We start from the raw sequence: 18,137 nt of genomic DNA on the forward strand, positions 1-18,137 counted from the left end.
CATGTACTTATATCAGGTAGCATAAGCTAGGTTATGCTATGTGGTACCAAACAACCCCCAAAGCTTAGGGGCTTAAATGCAGGGAAAACATCTATTTTCTTGCTCTTACTATATGTCCAGCTTGCGTCAGGGGTTTGGGGAGGTTGTTCTTGTTCAGGTCACTCGGGGACCCAGGCTGATGATGGCTCGGTTGTAGTCTTCGCTTACGTTGGGAAAGGAACATGGCGAATTGTGCAGTGGTTCTTAAAGCTCTTGCCTAGAAGTGATGCTTGTCATTTCCACTCCCATTTCATTGGACAGTGAATGGTTATATGGCCAGGGCTTAACTTCAGTGGAAGTGGGAAGTGTGATTGCCACCATGTGAGGAAATATTTGCTGAATAGCATAATGATTTCCACAGTAAACGTAATGAAAAACATAGTTAACATTTGTTGAGTGTGTACTCCGTCCCGGGCACTGGACTGGGAACTTTATATACGTTGTTTCATCTAGCTTTCCCTATAGCCCTTTAAGCTATGTCTTATTATCCTCATTCTACAAGTGGTGAAATGAAGGCTGGAAAGTTTTTCCTATCCTAACTACTTCCTTGGTGGCGCAGTGGTTAAGAATCCTCCTGCCAACGCAGGGGACAGGGGTTCGAGCCCTGGTCCAGGAAGATCCCACATGCCACTGAGCAGCTAAGCCAGTGCGCCACAGCTACTGAGTCTGCACTCTACAGCCCACGAACCACAACTACTGAGCACACGTGCCGCAACTACTGAAGCCCACGCCCCAGAGCCCGTGCTCCTCAACAAGAGAAGCCACCACAATGAGGAGCTCACGCATTGTAACAAAGAGTAGCTCCCGCTTGCCGCAACTAGAGAAAAAGCCCACGTACAGCAACGAAGACCCAAAGCAGCCAAGAAAATACATGGTAGTAAAACAGAGTTAAACCCCCATTCCAACTAAAACAACATTGTAAATCAACTATATTTCAATAAAAAAATTTTTTAAAAAGAAAGATTAAGTAAATGAGAAACTGGTATCTTTCACCAGGATTCACCAGTTGTTAATATTTTGCCACATTTGTGTTCTCCCCAACCTCACACACACTTTTTCTTTTTAACTGAGCCATTTAAAGGAAGTTGGTGACATCAACACTTTATCCCTGAGTACTTAACCTTTATCTTTGAGAACAAGATATTCTCTTATATAACCAGAACACCATTAACACAGCCAGCCAAGCTGTGGAACATTTTTACAATAATGTTGTTTAATAACATAGACCACATTTAAATTTTCCCTAGTTGTTATCAGACTGTCCTTTTTTGCTTTTTAAAAAAGGATACCTTCAAGGATCATGAGTTACATTTGATTGTCACATCTCTTTAGTTTCTTAATAAAGAAAAATATTCCTAGTTTTTGTTTGTCACGACATTGACATTTTTAAAGCGTCCGGACCTGTTTTCTTGTAGAAAGTCCCATAATCTTATTCTGTCTGGTTGTTTCCAGTAGTTTTTGGCAGGAATACCACCCAGGTAGTGACGTGTACTTCCACTGCATTGCTTCTGTTTATCCCATTATTGGCGATGCTCAGTGTGATCACCAGGTTCAGGGAGTGTCTGCCAATCTCTCCACAATAAAGGTATCCCGTACCCCCATCCCCCACCCCAGGCCTGGCAGGTGTGCGTTGCTCTGGATCGCAGGGAAGGTGGTGGCGTCAGGAGTGTGATTTAGGTCTGACTGGCTCCAGATCCGTTGCTCTTCACCACATTGCCCCTTTCTTCTTCTTCTTTTTTTTAAAATTAATTAATTAGTTTATTTATTTATTTTTGGCTGTGTTGGGTCTTGGTTGCTGAGCGCAGGCTTTCTTTAGTTGTGGCGAGTGGAGGCTACTCTTCATTGTGGTGCACAGGTCTCATTGCAGTGGCTTCTCTTGTTGTGGAACACGGGCTCTAGGTGCGTGGGCTTCAGTAGTTGTGGCTTGCGGGCTCAGTGGTTGTGGCTCGCGGGCTGTAGTGCGCAGGCTCAGTAGTTGTGGAGCACGGGCTTAGTTGCTCCGTGGCATGTGGGGTCTTCCCGGACCAGGGATCGAACTCCTGTCCCCTGCATTGGCGGGTGGATTCTTATCCACTGCACCACCAAGGAAGCACCCCCCCCACCTTTTTAAAAATTATTATTAATTAGCCTTTCTTCTTGAAAGCAGTGTTTTTAATGGTTTTATAACATCCTATCCTATGGAAGTACCAATTTACATATTTCCTATTTTTGCATATTTAATCCATTTTCCTATTATTACATATTTAATTGTGCTTTTAGTTTTCCACTTGCACATTTTTGTGAATAAATCTTGGTTCTTGTTTAAATACGCTCACATCAGAGGTCAGATTTTGGTCTCTTGACTCTGTTTGCCTTTCCTGTGCCTTGTGTGTTCTTGGGGAAGCGTCTGCCAGGTGCAGTTTTCTGGCTTAGTGAGCATCCGTGTGCTGGTAGTGTTGTGAGTGAATGGCTTCTTCAGGAGCTCAGTGTCTAGCATCCCTGTAACTAGCCTTGAGTGGACCAGGCCTGTTGTGAGCCATTGTCTTCTTTCATGCCCCGTCCTATGAGTGAGGTGGTGTCATCTCTCCACATTTTCAGATGAGGAAACCGAGATTCAGAATAAGCAGAGTCAGGAGTCAAACCTGGTCCCAAGCACCTCTAAAGCCTGGATTCTTTCTGCTGTCCCCTTCCCTGGAAGCTGCTGCAGCCCTCACAGAGGCTGGTGGGCTCTGGGGGTCAGCACCACCCGGAGAGCCCTAGCAGGTGGAGGCTGGCTCTCAGCCCAGCTCCAGTTCCTCCTCTGGAGCTCCGCCAGGGTCGAGTCTGTCAAGCTCAGGCTGAGCCCTGTGGGGCTTCTTGAGGCAGCCGGTGGGAAGAGAAACCCCACAGGTGCTGGGGAATGGTGACAACTTCCCTGTGCTGGATCTCCTGATATGTCAGGTGCTTTGCGAGAATCATTCTGAACCTTGTCTCTAATCCTCACAGCAACCCTGCAAAGGTGGGAGCTATTGGCCAACCCTGGTGTACCGATGAGGATCCTGCCCCCATGTGTAGCTGTGTTGACCACATGCAATTCACATCCAGGCCCCTCTGACCCAGGCCCTTGCTCTGTCCTCTGAGATCCTGCCTGTTTGCTAGCCACTGCCTCTGTTTCCCCTGTGTGCTGTATGGAGTCATCAGTGAGCTCTTACATCAGGGGATTGTTAGAAGTATTTATTGTCAGTAACATATAATACAATATATATTACAATATAATATAATGCAACATAATAACAATAATTATATGTATTTTTTCAGGCCCTCAGGCCCAATAGACCAAGGATTGATCAGGCAGTTTATTCCTTAACACAGCAGCAGTAGATGTGCGTGGCCGGTGCTTGTGTGGATTACCGGGCTGGAGCCATGTCTGCAGTTCAAGGAGGGTGTTTGATCTGCATGTGTCCATTCTTGCCTGTGGTGATTACCTTGTGACACTTAACAATCTCACTGGTCTATTCACCATCTTACAGTCTTGATTAAGTGCAAGGCACCTAACCTGAGGGACCTTTCATCTTCTCTGTGGACATGTTTCAGGTGGATAGAGGCAGAATAGAGGCAAAAAACTGAGCAGGCTGGCTGGCAGGCAACTGGAGTTCTGACAGTAAAAAGGGAACAAAAAAGGAAGAAAAGGATGTAGAAAGAGAGATACAAAGAGAGAGTGATAACTCAGTCAAGAGAGACTTCTGTGTGATTGTCCTCTGAATAACTTTGCAGGTTTCTTCCCCTTCCCTGTGTTCCCTCTTACCCTGCTTTATCCTCAGACAAGTCATAACAGGCAACTTAATCTTGGTTTGCAGCCAAAGTGATTATCCACCAGACACTTAGTGTCTTAGAAGATATCGTGGAGAATATCTCTGGGGAATCCACCAAGTCCCGACAGATCTGCTACCAGTCCCTGCAGGAATCTGTGCAGGTCTCCCTGGCCCTCTTCCCAGCTTTTATCCATCAGTCAGGTAGGAGCTGGCCGCAGGCCTCACTGCTGGGTGGTGCTGACAAGGACCAGAGTAACTGCTTAGCTCTGCAGGGCAGGCCAAGTCAGTCGGTGGGGTCGGCCTAGATGGTGAAGGCGGAGGGCGGTGATGTCGTGTGTCGCTGAGTCGCTTGGGAACATGAATGGATTGGAGTAAGAGGGGCATTGCAGCGGGACAGAGAACTTTTCTGATAGCTCCACTTATTTACTTACACGGCAAGGTGGATTTTGCTGGGATGCTTCACCTCCGCACACTGTCACTGTCACTCAGAGAGGCTCTCTCTGGGTCTCTGGATGTACTCGCCTGGCTCTCATGACCACTTACAGTGGTCTTGTCAGTCTTATGAGAGAAATATCCAGGGCTTCTCAGTCAGCAGATGTTCACCGATTGCCCCTGAGTGTGTGCAGTTCAAGCCAGGACGTACTGTACGAGATGATTGTTTAGATCTGGAAGTGGAGCCACACTAAATGTAACCAGTATTTTCTGCAGTTAATCTATTTAATAGCCCAGGGCCATGCAATCTGAGTACACCCTTACTGTCCACTTTCAGCCACTTGACCCTGGACCCAACTGCAGATTACCAGTCATAGAGAAGTGGCTGAAGCCCTCAGGGGCTGACCCAGTTCAGTAGTTGCATCAGCGGGTACAGAATAACCCACCTGCAGTGAGAATTCTGCATGGCGCTGGGTGCTGGGCAGTGAGGGCGGCTTCGAGATGACCTTCTTTTCCTATCGTGAGCCATCAGGCAGAGTTCTCTGTACCAGAGCTGTTTTCTCAGCACATCCATAATCATTTCCCACTTTCCGTCATTGGCTGTGATGGTGTTGGGGAAATTAAAGAGAAAGGATAGTGCAGATTGCAGAAGGAAGTGCATCAAGCCAAGGGCGTCTGTTTATCCCTGTGTACGTGCCTCTGATCATTTGCTTTGTCCCTTTATTTAGATGTGACTGATGAGATGCTGAGTTTCTTCCTCACTCTGTTTCGAGGCCTTAGAGTACAGATGGGCGTGCCTTTCACTGAGCAGATCATACAGACTTTCCTCAATATGTTTACCAGGTAACCACAGACCCGCTGTGTCCAAGGTTTTCAGACTCAACCTGAGAAGTGGTGCGACCTGGCTACAAAGTGTGGGACTTTTTGCTCCTTTCCTTCACTTGCCACAAGTGTTGGTTTTCATACTGCTCCCCAGAGAAACATTTTCTTGGCTACTGTGTGCTTTCTCTGTCTGCAGAGAACAGTTGGCCGAGAGCATCCTCCACGAAGGCAGTACTGGCTGCCGGGTAGTTGAGAAGTTCCTGAAGATCCTGCAGGTGGTGGTCCAGGAGCCTGGCCAGGTGTTCAAGCCCTTCCTCCCCAGCATCATCTCCCTGTGCATGGAGCAGGTGTATCCCATCATCGCCGAGGTATGAGGGGCTGGGGTGGTCCACTGTGCTGCCTCCTGCCTGAGATGGGGGACGGAATGAAATATTGAGGAAAATGTGTTGTGCTTTAAAGCTAATTTGTTAGTTATTTTATTTTTCTTATAAAATAATTTTTTTTCTGAGAAAGAATGCCATTAGCTTGATATGGTTTTTTTATATTGGTTGAGTTAATTAGAGCTAATCTGGTGTAAGCATAACAGGTTAATTGTCACAAGGTTGGTTGGTAAGTAAGATCAGTGTCCCATGGCAAACAATGTAGAACTTTAGGTGAATATATGGTTTTCTCCAGCAAACATAACAAATGTTGTAGTAATAACAGTTCATAACACTTTCCTATTAAGAAATTTCATGATCTCAGGGGTACAAAACAAGTTCTTAGAACCATTCAAAGCTTTCATCATTAGAAAGCTCTTTGTCCTTCTTAGAAAACAGCCACTCAGCATGACAAAATTCAGAATAATTATATATTTAACTTAAGTTTTCTGTAATAGTTACGTAAATAAGGGCTAACCTTCCTAACTGCCCAGACTAAGGCTTAATAAGTCCAGTTGCTTTGCATCATTAAACACACCTGCGCCCTCTGAGGATTCCTGCCATGGAAGTTGGTGCCCCCTGGTCTTAATTTAACTTTAATCAAAGCTGAATTAAATAGATCTGGGCCTTATAATTTTTAATTCTGCTGAGACCTGTGGAATAATGTGACCTGTCATGCTCTTCAGTGACTTGGAGATTTTTGGATAAATGTGAAAATTATTGCTGAGCCTGCCTCCCTCACCCTCTCCTCTTGCCAGTGAGAAAGGAGACAGGCTGGGAGAGCAATTAGCGCCACACAGTGCCTCCCCCGAGGTGCTGCTTCCACCTGGAGGCCCTCTAATGCTGCTGTTGGTGGTTTCTAAGTGCTCTTTAAACTCCTTTTCTATAGAGGGCAGAACCTCTTTTAAGCCTTCTTGTTTGTCTTTATCCTCAGAGGTTGCATAAGGCCAACAGGTTAGCTGGGACAGCTTTTTTTTTATACTGGCAAAGGAACAGCACCACCAAGAAGATGTGACAGATCAGATCAGCTGCTTGCTCGGCAGGAAATCCATATTCCTAATTGTTTTCCATTTAGTAGCCTTTTTCCCTTAGCTTAAAAAGCTGAGTGCTTCCATCAGAAAAAGGGCCCCTTGGCACTGACCCAGGCATTCTGTGTCTCAACTGCGGCCATGTCTCTGCCGAAGAACTCCTCGTTTGAACTGCTGGCCCACAGGGGGCTTGACAGGACGAGAGTGAGGGTGGAAAGCCAACACGCTGCTGGCTGTTAGGAGGCATCTCTCAGGCCTCTTTGCTGCTCTGGGCCCAGGCTGTGAGTGGCTCTCTGAAGGTTTGAGGGTCTGTGTGTGTCTCCACAGCGCCCCTCCCCTGATGTGAAGGCTGAGCTGTTTGAGCTCCTTTTCCGGACGCTCCATCACAACTGGAGGTACTTCTTCAAGTCCACCGTCCTGGCCAGTGTCCAGAGGGGCATTGCTGAGGAGCAGATGGAGAATGAGCCTCAGTTCAGTGCCATCATGCAGGTAATGTGGCAGAGCTGGTGAGGCTGCCTTGTGATCCAGGAACAGACGGGCATCATTCTGGACACCAACTGGGTCCACTGGCCGACTGTCCCTTGCTTTGCTTCTGTGGCATATGGTCCCACTGCCTCTAACGTGGCCACTGCAGCAGGCGCCACACAGTGGCACTTTGAAGCCTCGTGGTCTTGGGTCTGAAGCTCAGCTCTACCTCTTAGTACCTATGAAGTTAGTCAACTTCTTGGAGCCTCAGTCTCTCCATCTGTAAAGTAGGGATAATAGTGCCTATTTCGTGGGTTTGTTGTGGGGTTAAATGAGAGTGTACACAGCGTTCCTGGCACCCAGGATGCTGGATACATCTCAATTCCCTCTGCCTTATAGCAGAGTTGCCCCACGTGTGAGGAGGTTGCCCACGTCAGGACCACCGGGGGCCCTCCTTACCTGCAGCAGTGTGTTAGTTGATCTGCATTTTTGAGAGATAATTCTGGCTTGTACCGTGTTGGGAGAAGCACTGCCCTGTGATTGTCTCCCTTTCTGATCAAGTGCAACTGTTAAACCCTAGAGAGTGAGCTCTGGGGGCTGAGCACACACCACTGTGGCTATAAGACCCCCTTCTCATAGTTTAGGAGCCCAGGGACGGAATGACGAGGCCATCACCGGCTTATTCTGGGGAGTGCCCTGCCCACCACTGGGTTTGCATTTCATTGGCCTCCCCCACTTCTCCTCAGTCACTTTCTGTGGGAGCAGGGCTCTTTGTGTTTGGGGTGGGGGGGGTGAACTGGAAACTTCCGCAGCCCAGAAACTGCAAAGCAGTTTAAAAATTTGCTATTGCTTAACCCCAAGGCAGAGGCAGCCAGGTGTGAAGGAGCCTTCAAGGATTTGTGGTTTATAAGATCTGGGATGCCAAGGAGAGGGTGGTTTATGGGCGAGTGGTTGGCTTGAGGCGGGGAGGGCAGCCTCTGGTATCTGCTAAGATGGCTGAGGTGCTTGCCTAGAGGTGTTAGCTGCTTCCTTCAAAGACAGATCCTGTGAAGGTGTGGAGGTTTATTACAAAAGGTGCAAGATGAGACCAAATAAGTGAGGCCCAGTGGGGAGAACTTGGGAGCTCAGACTACACAGGAGCGTTCCAAAGATCTGACCAGACAGGCCAGGAGAATGAGGCGGTAGGTGCCCCGCCCTGCATCAGCATGGGGAACCGCCGCCAAGTGTCAGTTCTTTGGGCGTAGGGAGGTGCCCTAGAAGGGCTGGGTCTGAGGGTGTTGAAAGGCTGCTTATAAATGGTGGTCTTATTTCCTAGGCTTTTGGACAGTCCTTTCTCCAGCCTGACATCCACCTATTTAAACAAAATCTCTTTTACTTGGAGACTCTCAACACGAAGCAGAAGCTGTACCACAAGGTAAGTGCCCCAGCTCTCAGATGAAGGTTTCTTCCTCAGAGGTGTCATGGGCCCAGGCCGAGGCCACCCTCCTCGGGTCAGTGGCTGCGGAGCACAACAGGAAGTAGGCAGGGAGCCCGCCCGGCCTTCGCTCACCCTGCTCTTTCTGTCTGCAGAAGATCTTCCGGACCACCATGCTCTTTCAGTTTGTGAACGTGCTGCTCCAGGTCCTGGTTCACAAGTCCCACGACCTCCTGCAGGAGGAGATTGGCATCGCCATTTACAACATGGCCTCTGTGGACTTCGATGGCTTTTTCGCGGCCTTCCTCCCAGAGTTCCTGACCAGCTGTGATGGTGTGGATGCCAACCAGAAAAATGTGCTGGGGCGGAATTTCAAGATGGATCGGGTGAGGAGAGAGAGGCCAGGCTAAAGGGAGGGCAGGCGTGGGCTCTCAAGCCTGGCACCTGTTCCGAGAGGAGGGGGCAGGCTGCCTCGCGCGTGCTTTGTGCCCCCGGCGGCTCCACTGTAGCTCGTGCGGCTCCTGGATGACTTGGTGCCGTGGCTGGATTGAGGGGCACACGCTGTCCCCCAGTGGTGGCCTCTGCAGCACGTATATTCTTTGTCTCAGCTACTGGGCCCGGTTCTGGCCCCAGCCGTCCGCCTGATTTGTCTCAGCTTCTTTGCACCCTGTCGAGCCCACCTCTGACTGGGGCCCAGCTCTTGTTTCCTCTGGGTTGTGAGCCAGTACGGCCAGGACTTGCAGACAGGCCATGAAGATTGACGCTTGGGAGCCCAAGCATCAGGGTTTAGCGGTGGGGCCCTGGGCTCTTCCAGATGCCAGGCTCAGTGGGGCTGACCTGCTGCCAGGCCCTGGGAGGAGCCTCACAGTGCTCATGCTCTTGCCTTCCACTGCCCACCCAGAGACGGTCAGGTGGGCTGTTCCGCCTGGGCAGCCCCTTGAGTGGGAACTGGGGTGGTGAGGTCTGTGGATGCACGTGAAGCCATCGTTGCTAGTGTGTCCGGGTCCCGTGGTGCCCAGCCTCTCCTGTCCTGAGGCCTCGTTGCTGGGCCCTCATCTGTCCTCCTCCTTCCAGTTTCAGCTGCTGTAAGTCTTGGCTGTTCGCCCGCCAAGAGGCTCTTCCTGGAACTTTTCCTATCGAATAAGTAATTTTCGTCTTTCAGCCACTCACACTTGATGCAGTGACACCTTCTCTTTCTCCCACATCCTCTTGGTGGTGTTGACCCGACCGCCGTGCGAGAACAGCCCATCCACGTTCCACTTCAGCGTCCAGGGTTGCGTGTTGCTCTTGCTGGAGCAAACTCTTCGTCTTCCTTGCTTGTCTCGTCTGTGATACGTGTCAGGGTCGTTCTTTCTTAGACTCGGCTCCTGTTTTCCCTTGTCTTGGAAACTTTCTCTCCCTGGCGTTGATCTTGTTTTCTCCTGAGCTTCGTTAAGTTCACTTCAGCCAGTTGGGTATTTTGTCATCCTTATCCTGGAGGCCAAATCCTAATATTTAATGATCAGCTTCTAATGATGTCATTCTCAGTCAACTTCTTGATTTAAAGCAGTGGTTTTCAAAGCTATTGATAGGTATGCATCAGAGCACCTGGGGTGCGTATTAAAAATGCAGAAATATACTGCCATGTTCCATTCAAGACATTCGAATTTGGCATTTGGGCACCACTGATTTTAAAAATATCCCTTGGTTTGTTTTCTTGAGGATGAAATAAGTAAAGGAATCAGCGCCTTCATTCATTCATTCATCCATCCACTGTGTATTTGAAGCTGGCTTCTTCTCCAGCCCTGTGCCAGGTGTCCAGGAGCTCGTGCCTCCCTGCCTTTAAGGAGTCCTGCTGGGAAGATGGGCAACAGCGCCCTCTGTGGACCAGACTGAGCCAAGCACCGTATTTGCCTTGGCTTTTTTATAGCCTTCCAACAGCCTTCTGAAGTGTAGGTCCTGTTGTTTAACCCCACTTCACAGAGGAACCCAGGCTCAGAAGGGGCAGCAGTTGGTTGGCAATTACAGAACTTGGGATTGGTGGAGCCAGGAAGCGGGATCTGGAGCTGGGGCTTCTGGCTCCAGAGCCTGCCCTCACTGTCCACAGGCAGGGTGAGCCAAGGGCCTCAGAGAGCTTGGAGCAGAGGCCCCGACCTAGCCCACTGGAGCCAGGAAATAGGACGTATCCGAGTGGCCTTTTTGGAAGAGGCAGGCTTTGAGCTAAAGTTTGAAGAGGAGGAGAGGTTAGCCAGGTTGCCTAGGGGGTGTGGACAGGCACCGTTGATGTTACTTTGCCTGTGGACCTGCAATCCAGCCTTCAGTAATCCCAATCCAAAGATGAAGAAGCAGACCTCGGGTGGTCCTGTAGTGGTCCATGGTTGAATTTGGGCCTCCTGCTGTGAGGGGCCTTCTCTGTTTGTATTCTGTGGCCTGGCAGGCTCGGTGTCATGAGACATACGGGGCACTGTGACTCTTGATTGGCAGGGCCTGCCTGGAGCCCTGGGTGGAGAAGGGTTCTGCAGATGTGGCTCGGCCGGCCGTGGTGGAGGGGAGCCGTATCCGTGCTCGGGAGCGGCTCCAGTCTGGATCTCCTCCCTTCCTGACTGTGTAACCTGGGGCAGGTTTCTTAATCTGCCTGCGCTTCGCTTTCTTCATCCTTCAAATGACGGTACTAACAACCGGCACCGCAGGCTGGCAGTGAGGATTGAACAACTTCTGTCTCTGAATTGCTTGGGACAGGGCCTGGCACGTGGTGGGCACTAGGGCGGTATCAGCTGTTGTTCTTTTTCTCCCACCGTGCCTTTGCTGACACGTGGGGCAAGAGTGAGTGAAGTTTCGCGTTTTGTCAAATGTTCTCAGAGCTCCGGACGCCCTGTGGGACAGGAGTGGCTGGTGGGGTGGGGGTGATTTTGGGTGTTGGGTGGGGCTGGGCTGCAGCTGTGCCCCTGCCTTCCAGGACCTGCCCTCGTTCACCCAGAGTGTGCACAGGCTGGTCAACGACCTGCGTTACTACAGACTCTGCAATGACAGCCTGCCCCCTGGCACCGTGAAGCTCTAGGTGTGGCCTGCTCACCGCCCAAGGGACGTGGACTCCTGCCGCCGCCACCTGCACCACCTCCGCCTGCTGCCACGGGTGTCTCCCGGGCGGGCCTTGGCCACTCCTCGGCTTCTCACACCCGGAACGGCGTCGCCTGCCCTCACCCCCCTCCACGCTCCTCTCCTGCCACCCACCCAGCAGAACTGGCTCCGGGGTGTCCAGGGGTTTGGAGCAGGCAGGGATCATGCGGCCAGGTACCGGGGAGGCAACGGGAAACCCTGTGGGGTGGTCCGTGCAGATCATGCGTGTATCAGTCACGAGGCAGAAATGCCAAGGACAGCTGTGACAGTGCCACCTTCTCACCATTCCACCTCCCCCCACCCCGGCCCAGCCGGCTAAGGAGAGGCTGATGCTGGAACTACTTTGGCACTTCTGTCAGGCCTCTCCCTCCCTCCCCCTCAATGCCTTGAAGTCTCTGCTGTTTGTCAGAGATTTGCAGACCCGTGGGGTTTTTTTTTGTTGTTCTTGTTTTCTCATCATTCCATTGTGATACTAAGAAACTAAGAAGCTTAATGAAAAAATAAAATGCTTATGTTGTTGTTATATAAACGCTGGTTAGGGAGCTTCTTTTCCACTCAAAACTTCCTCAAGGGCCAGCATCCAGGTGAAGGGGAGCGTCCTGGCAGGGTGCCGGGCAGCAAGGGGTGAGGCCTGTGTCGGTGCCCTGGGGGAGCCCCTCCGAGGAGGACTAACTTACATCCCGTCCTCTTCTCGACAACATCTTTATAACAGTGAGAAGATGCAGGGTCCCTGTTTCTCAAGTTCAGGGACGGTGGGGGACTTGGTCTGACATCTACCCTAGTGGTGGAGGTGGGCCTGGAGTCCAGGTGGTGTCCACACCCCTGCTTCTCAAAACGTGGGCTCCCACTGCTCCCCCTCCCAGAGAGTGGACCCCTCAACAGACCGAAGTCTCGCCTGAGGACAACAGGGAGGTGAAGGTCTCGTAATGGATTGTCTGAGAATGGGGGTTGGGGAGGGGAGGGAGGGTGTAGCTGTGTGAGGGGCGAGGAGTGGGTGGGACTCAGGGCTTGCTGGTGTGTCAGAGAGGTGAGGCCTTGACCAGCTGTTCACGTGCAGAAATGGCACTTGTCCGTGAAGTTTCTAGGGTAACGGATCGGCAGCTCCTCCTGCTCTAGGTGTGACAGGGACTGGACAGACAGGACTGGGGTTGCTTCTAATGAGGAACACCACGCCTGACAGGAAGAGGTTTGCTCACCTGAAAGTGAGGGTAGGGGTGTTATGCGAAGGCTCATTGACAGAACTGGGGAGGGAGTTGGGGGCTGATGGCTTCTACTTCTGAGGCCTTTCTTTATAAGAATAACTTTGGTGGGAGTGGGGACGTGGGCTGGATTTGAGCTACGCGCACATGTGCACATAGCCCCTTGCTCCGCGTCAGTCACAGCCTCCCAGCTGCAGCTAGCCCCAGTTCAGAGTTCATAGAGGAGGGAATTGAAACTTCAGTCGCCCTTTAACAGAAGGGAATTAGCATCCAGTTATTCCTGGGCTATAAACACCACCTCACCTGCCTGCTAGGCAAGGCCGGGAGCACTGCCTGTGCCCGAGATGATGAAAGGGCTTTTTGAATGCCTAATGACCGAAGGGGTGAGGGAATGGGTTTGGTCGCCTGTGAGCCCCACCCTTGGATGGAACACAAGGCAGGACTTGGGATGGTAGAGGAAAGGCCTTGAGGAGTAAGGTGGGCTGGGATGGAGGATTTTTATTCTAAGACTGATGGGCGCGGCCCCAGCTGCATGGATTGTAGTGAGCTCCCAGTCCTTGGAGGTGGACAAGAAGAGGCTGGATGACCTGCAGGAAGGGTTCCTCCCCTGGGAGGGAGGTCAGACAGGTCTTGATCCGATTTCTCTTGACTGCAGCGCCCCACATAGGGCCTGGTACAGAGCAGGCCTCAGGACACCTGGGTGGAATTGGATAAGTTCTCAGGCCCTTGGCAAATCCAGAAACTGTCTTTGTGATCTGAGGAAGGGGATGGGGAAAGGATAGAGATGGACAAGAGGGAGCCTTTAGGTCAGATAATGGCTGGGGGTTTTCAGTGAGGTGGGCTGCTTTCCCTGCCACCTTTGGGTGCAAGGAGTTTGTCTCGGCTCCATTTGATGCCCATGTCCTGCTTTTCCTCTGGTTTATGTCATTTACATCTGCCAAAGGCACAGCCGCTGGCTTTGGGAAGGGTTCTGATGAAATTTTCTGGTTTTCACAATTTATGGCATTTTCGTCCATTGCCTACCATTGGCCTCACACAACGGAGGGCTGACATTTTTTAACAGCCTTTTCCCTCCAACTACAAGACGTTGTAGAGGAATATGTAAACAATGCAGGAAAGAAATGGGGCCGTCTAATCCCAGCGCCCAGAGAGAACCAGTGTTAGTATTTTGGCGAAGTTTCTTTCAACATTTCCCTATTTGTCTGCAAACATGTATGATTTTCCTTTTCCTTTGTTTTTAAATAGAGGTCCTGTTTTTGTAGTCTCCTTTTGATTTATTTAACATGACCATTTTCTCATGTTGTTAAATATTCTACTAAAACATGGTTTTTAATGGTGGATGGTATTGTAATAGGGAAGAACAAATCTGACTCCATGTTAGATCTGTTTCTTTTACTTTAATCTTTGTGTTCTGTTGCCTTTGCTTCCAGTTAAGAATGTTGCCCATAGCCTGAAATATACAGGACAGCCTATTCTCAAGGCTATACCTTTTTTTTTTTTTTTGCGGTCCGCGGGCCTCTCACTGTTGTGGCCTCTCCCACTGCGGAGCACAGGCTCCGGAAGCGCAGGCTCAGCGGCCATGGCTCACTGGCCCAGCCGCTCCGCGGCATGTGGGATCTTCCCGGACCGGAGCACGAACCCGTGTCCCCTGCATCAGCAGGTGGACTCTCAACCACTGCGCCACCAGGGAAGCCCCCTTTTTTTTTTTTTTTAATTGGCGTATAGTTGCTTTACAATCAGCTATATGTATAGATACATATATCCCCTCTTTTTTGGACTTCCTTCTCATTTCGGTCACCACAGAGCATTGAGTAGAGCTCCCTGTGCTACACAGAAGGTTCTCGTTAGTTACCTATTTTATACGTAGTATCAACAGGTGTATATATGTCAATCCCAATGTCCCAAGGGCTATACCTGTTAAAGAGTATTACACTTTTCTGCTCATACAGAGATAAAATGTTGCAGAACAGAGAATAATACTTGGCTTGTTGGAGGTTTACAGGAACATGGTGACCTGACCTATGGGGACAAAGGATTCCTGCACCAAGAAGTTTGTAACAACCAGCCACACCCCTCCCTCACCTTTTAAAATGCTTTGCTGCAAGCTTTCAGGTAGTTTGGGGTTTTGGGGGGCGTGAGCCACCCATCTCCTTGCGTGGCCCTGCAATAAACCTTTCTCTGCTCCAAACTCTGATGTTTCCGTTTGGCCTCACTGGGTGTCAGGCACACACACTTGCAGTTGTTGGCAGTATTCTATCATATGGCTATACCATGATTTGTTTATAGTTTTTCTTATTACAAATGCTGCTGCAGTGAACGTCCTCGTACATAAATCTTGGTACTTGTGTGATTATTTCCATAGGTTCAGTTCCTACATGTGAAACTGCTGGGTCAAATATTTTTGAGGCTTGTGATATCACTGGGGCCTGATTTCTATTCAGAAGAAGGATGAAAGTTACAGACTTCAGAGTTGCAAAATGTCTGAGCTGTAAGGCTCCACTGAGACCATTTGACCAAATCAGCCCCTAATTTTGTGGATCTTGGGGACCCTGAGCCCCAGGGCCTCCTGGCTGGTTAGTGGCAGCCTAACCAGGCCTCCTGCCCACTTCTGAGCAATGTTAGTGTCCCCAAGTGACACCTCTGCCAGGCAGCTGGGGCCAGGGAGAGGGACCTTGACAGGAGCCATGGTTGGTGGTGGCTCGTCAATTTTACAGACTTACCAAATGCCTCCATAAGGCAGGTGCTTGGGCTGCGAGGGAAGGATTTGGAGATTAATAAGACACAGCCTGTGTCTGCAAGGAACTCACAGACCAGTGAGGAGAAAGGCAAACAGATTGTTGCAGAATCTAAGTACTTAGGACTGTGATCAAGGTTGGGAGTCCAGAAGATGGACAGAGGGTTGTAGAACTAGGGGATCAGGGGAGGGCTGAGGATCAGGGGAGACTTCATTACAGGTGACGATCATCTGAGCAGGTCTCGCCTCTGGGCGAGTGGGCAGAGGAAGGCTGAAGACACCTTGTGACGGCATCTTAAGGCTGGCAACCAGGCTGGCGCTGACCGGAGACATTTGAAGATTGCCATGAAACTTTGGTGGACAGATGGGTAGGATGACTATAATTTTTTTTTCCCCAAACCCGGATGTCTTGAGTGAAAAGAGACATTATCACAGTAACTCTGGGGCGACAGGTGTAAACTGGGACTTCTGTTCTCCCTAGTCCTGGAAGAGAAAGTGTCCGGCCCTGGGAGGCTTGTAGTGTCTGGAAGACAGACGATCCCCGGCGTCCTTCCTTTCAGCTTCAGGTGCAGCTGCCTGGCTCATCAGGAGGGATCGACTCTGAGCTGGTCCCCAGCACTGAGAGAAACATGACGAGCAACATCGTGTTCTGCACAGCCAGCATTTTGGTGGTTGCAGTTTGACCAATTTGGTTCATCCCCACACCAGCTCCAGGGGAAAGCTGGGGTCTTCCCTGACCCTCTGGACCTGAGCTGGCTGCCCTCCTCCAGGTCCTCCACTCAGAAGCTCTCCTGCACGCTCCTTGACAGCGAGGCTTCCTTGTTAACCATACGGCGCCTCTGTCCCCCGCCGGGATGAGACCTCCTTAAAGGCAGGGGAGCATCTGTGTCCCCAGCGCTCAGTGTAGGGCCTGGAGCAGGTGCCCCCAAAACACTGAGTGCGTGAGGATTTTCCAGATGTATCTAAATGGGTTTTTCCTCAAAGGAGGAAGCTGGAGTCACACTGAGGTCTCTCCTGGCGCTAATTTTTAACACAATGAAGCCGCGTCCTTGGTGTCTTCTCAGAACGCCTGGCCTTACTTTCAGGCTCCTTAGGGAAAAGCACTTGAGAGAACGGCTCTTCAGTGAAGGATTTCTTCAGCTCAGGGACTCCCTTTTCCGCTCTTCCCTGTCTGCATCATTTGGAAACATCTTTTAAAAGCCATGTTAATTGATTGGCTCGGGCCCTAGGTGGGGTGGTGGGTTTCACCACAGACATGGGTTATGCGGCCTCCTGGGTCTACGCCAAGAGCCCTGTGTGGTGCCCGCAGTGGGGGGCCAGGAGGGTGAAAGATTAATTATTTAAACACATCCAGCAGCTCCAGTTTTCCTTCTCTTTATTGTGCAAACAATACATGTTCCTTTCAGAGAAACAAAGAACATAGAAGTTTCTTAAGTCATTATAAGGACTCAGTGGGTGGCCTTCCAGACCTTTCCTTGTGTGTATGTACATGCACACACCTCTTCCAGGGTGTACAACATGATGTTTGTTATGTGTGTGGCAGGGTTTTGCCCCCTTAGGCCTCTGTGCAGATACACACCTTTTGGTGGGTCACAGACCCCTAGAGACCCCAGCTGTCTGGCTGTTTCTGCCTAAGCCGTGACGGGGACCAGTGAGGTAGAAGTGGCCTCTGGAACATTGTAGGAGGTAATCTGGGCCCTCAGCTCTTGGACCCACGTTGGTGTCTGGAGTTAGCTTGGGGCCTGAGGCTAGAGACTCGTCCAGAGGGGCGGCTCCTTCCGGAAAAACCAAGACAGATACTGTCCAATCTCGGAGCCCTTGAGGAAGACTTATCCTCACTTTGCCGAGGTGGGGCCTGAGGTCCAGAGGCTGCAACCAGCCCATGCCCTGCCTCTCTCTGCCCAAGTCCTGAGCTCCCCTGGAGTCGCTGCGACCTTGCTTCCAGCCTCTGAAGGCCACTGGAGTAGAAGTGTTTCGGACTCCAGAGAAGGATGTGCACAGCATCTCCAGCTTCCCCCTGCTGAGCCTACCTGGGGAGGGGCTGGGAGCCCCGAGGACACTCTGGGGGCTGTTATTACCTTACTGATCTGTACTGTGGCATTTCCAAAAATGGTTTCCCGCCTCCTCCGCTGCAGGACGAGACAGACCACCACTGCCTTCCAGACGCTGCCCAGGGCTTGCTTTCTGCAGGCACCCACCCCAGCCCTTAGGATCCGCTGCTTTCAGAGCAAACGCTAACAGATAAGGAGACTGAGACGCAGAGAGGGGAAGTGAATTTCCCAAGGCCACACGGCAAGTCATGGGCAAAGCTGGGGTCCAGTTTTAGGTCTGTGTGGTTCCAGAGCCTGCGTTCTTTCTGCTGTGCCCGTGCTCACGGAGGAGCCAGCCTCCGCTCAGCCTCACTGGGGAAACGGCATGCTGAGGGGCCTTGGAAGCTTCTGTGCTCCTGTCAGCCATTCCTAAGCTCGTTTCCTCCCGCCTCCCTCCCTCCCTCCCCTCCTCTCTTTCTTTCTGTCTCCCTTCCTTCCTTCCTTCCTTCCTCTTTCTTCCCCTCTTTTTCTTTCTCTCCTTTCTCTTTCTTTTTTCTTTCTCTCTTTCTTTCTCTCTGTTTTTAAATATTTATTTGGCTGCATCAGGTCTTGGTTGTGGCACGTGGGACCTTCGTTGTGGCCTGTGGGATCCTTAGTTGCGGCATGTGGGTTCTAGTTCCCTGATCAGG

The 18,137-nt window shown here is 50.8% G+C and overlaps 1 protein-coding gene across 2 annotated transcripts in view; it reads left to right on the forward strand.

Moving 5' to 3' along the window:
* Nucleotides 1–11,993, forward strand: part of XPO6 (exportin 6) — a 106,111-nt gene extending 94,118 nt beyond the window's left edge. For both annotated transcript variants that reach the window (XM_082670128.1, XM_082670129.1), the window contains exons 18-24: nt 3,855–4,010; nt 4,970–5,084; nt 5,260–5,431; nt 6,838–6,999; nt 8,291–8,389; nt 8,545–8,775; nt 11,325–11,993. In XM_082670128.1, coding sequence (XP_082526254.1) covers nt 3,855–4,010; nt 4,970–5,084; nt 5,260–5,431; nt 6,838–6,999; nt 8,291–8,389; nt 8,545–8,775; nt 11,325–11,426 — 1,037 coding nt within the window. In that variant the 3' untranslated portion in view covers nt 11,427–11,993. The remainder of the gene's footprint in view (nt 1–3,854; nt 4,011–4,969; nt 5,085–5,259; nt 5,432–6,837; nt 7,000–8,290; nt 8,390–8,544; nt 8,776–11,324) is intronic.
* The last annotated feature ends 6,144 nt before the right edge of the window (nt 11,994–18,137 follow it).

The sequence above is a fragment of the Grampus griseus genome (genome assembly GCF_964374135.1).
Source record: "Grampus griseus genome assembly, chromosome: 14".
Classification (NCBI taxonomy): domain Eukaryota; kingdom Metazoa; phylum Chordata; class Mammalia; order Artiodactyla; family Delphinidae; genus Grampus; species Grampus griseus.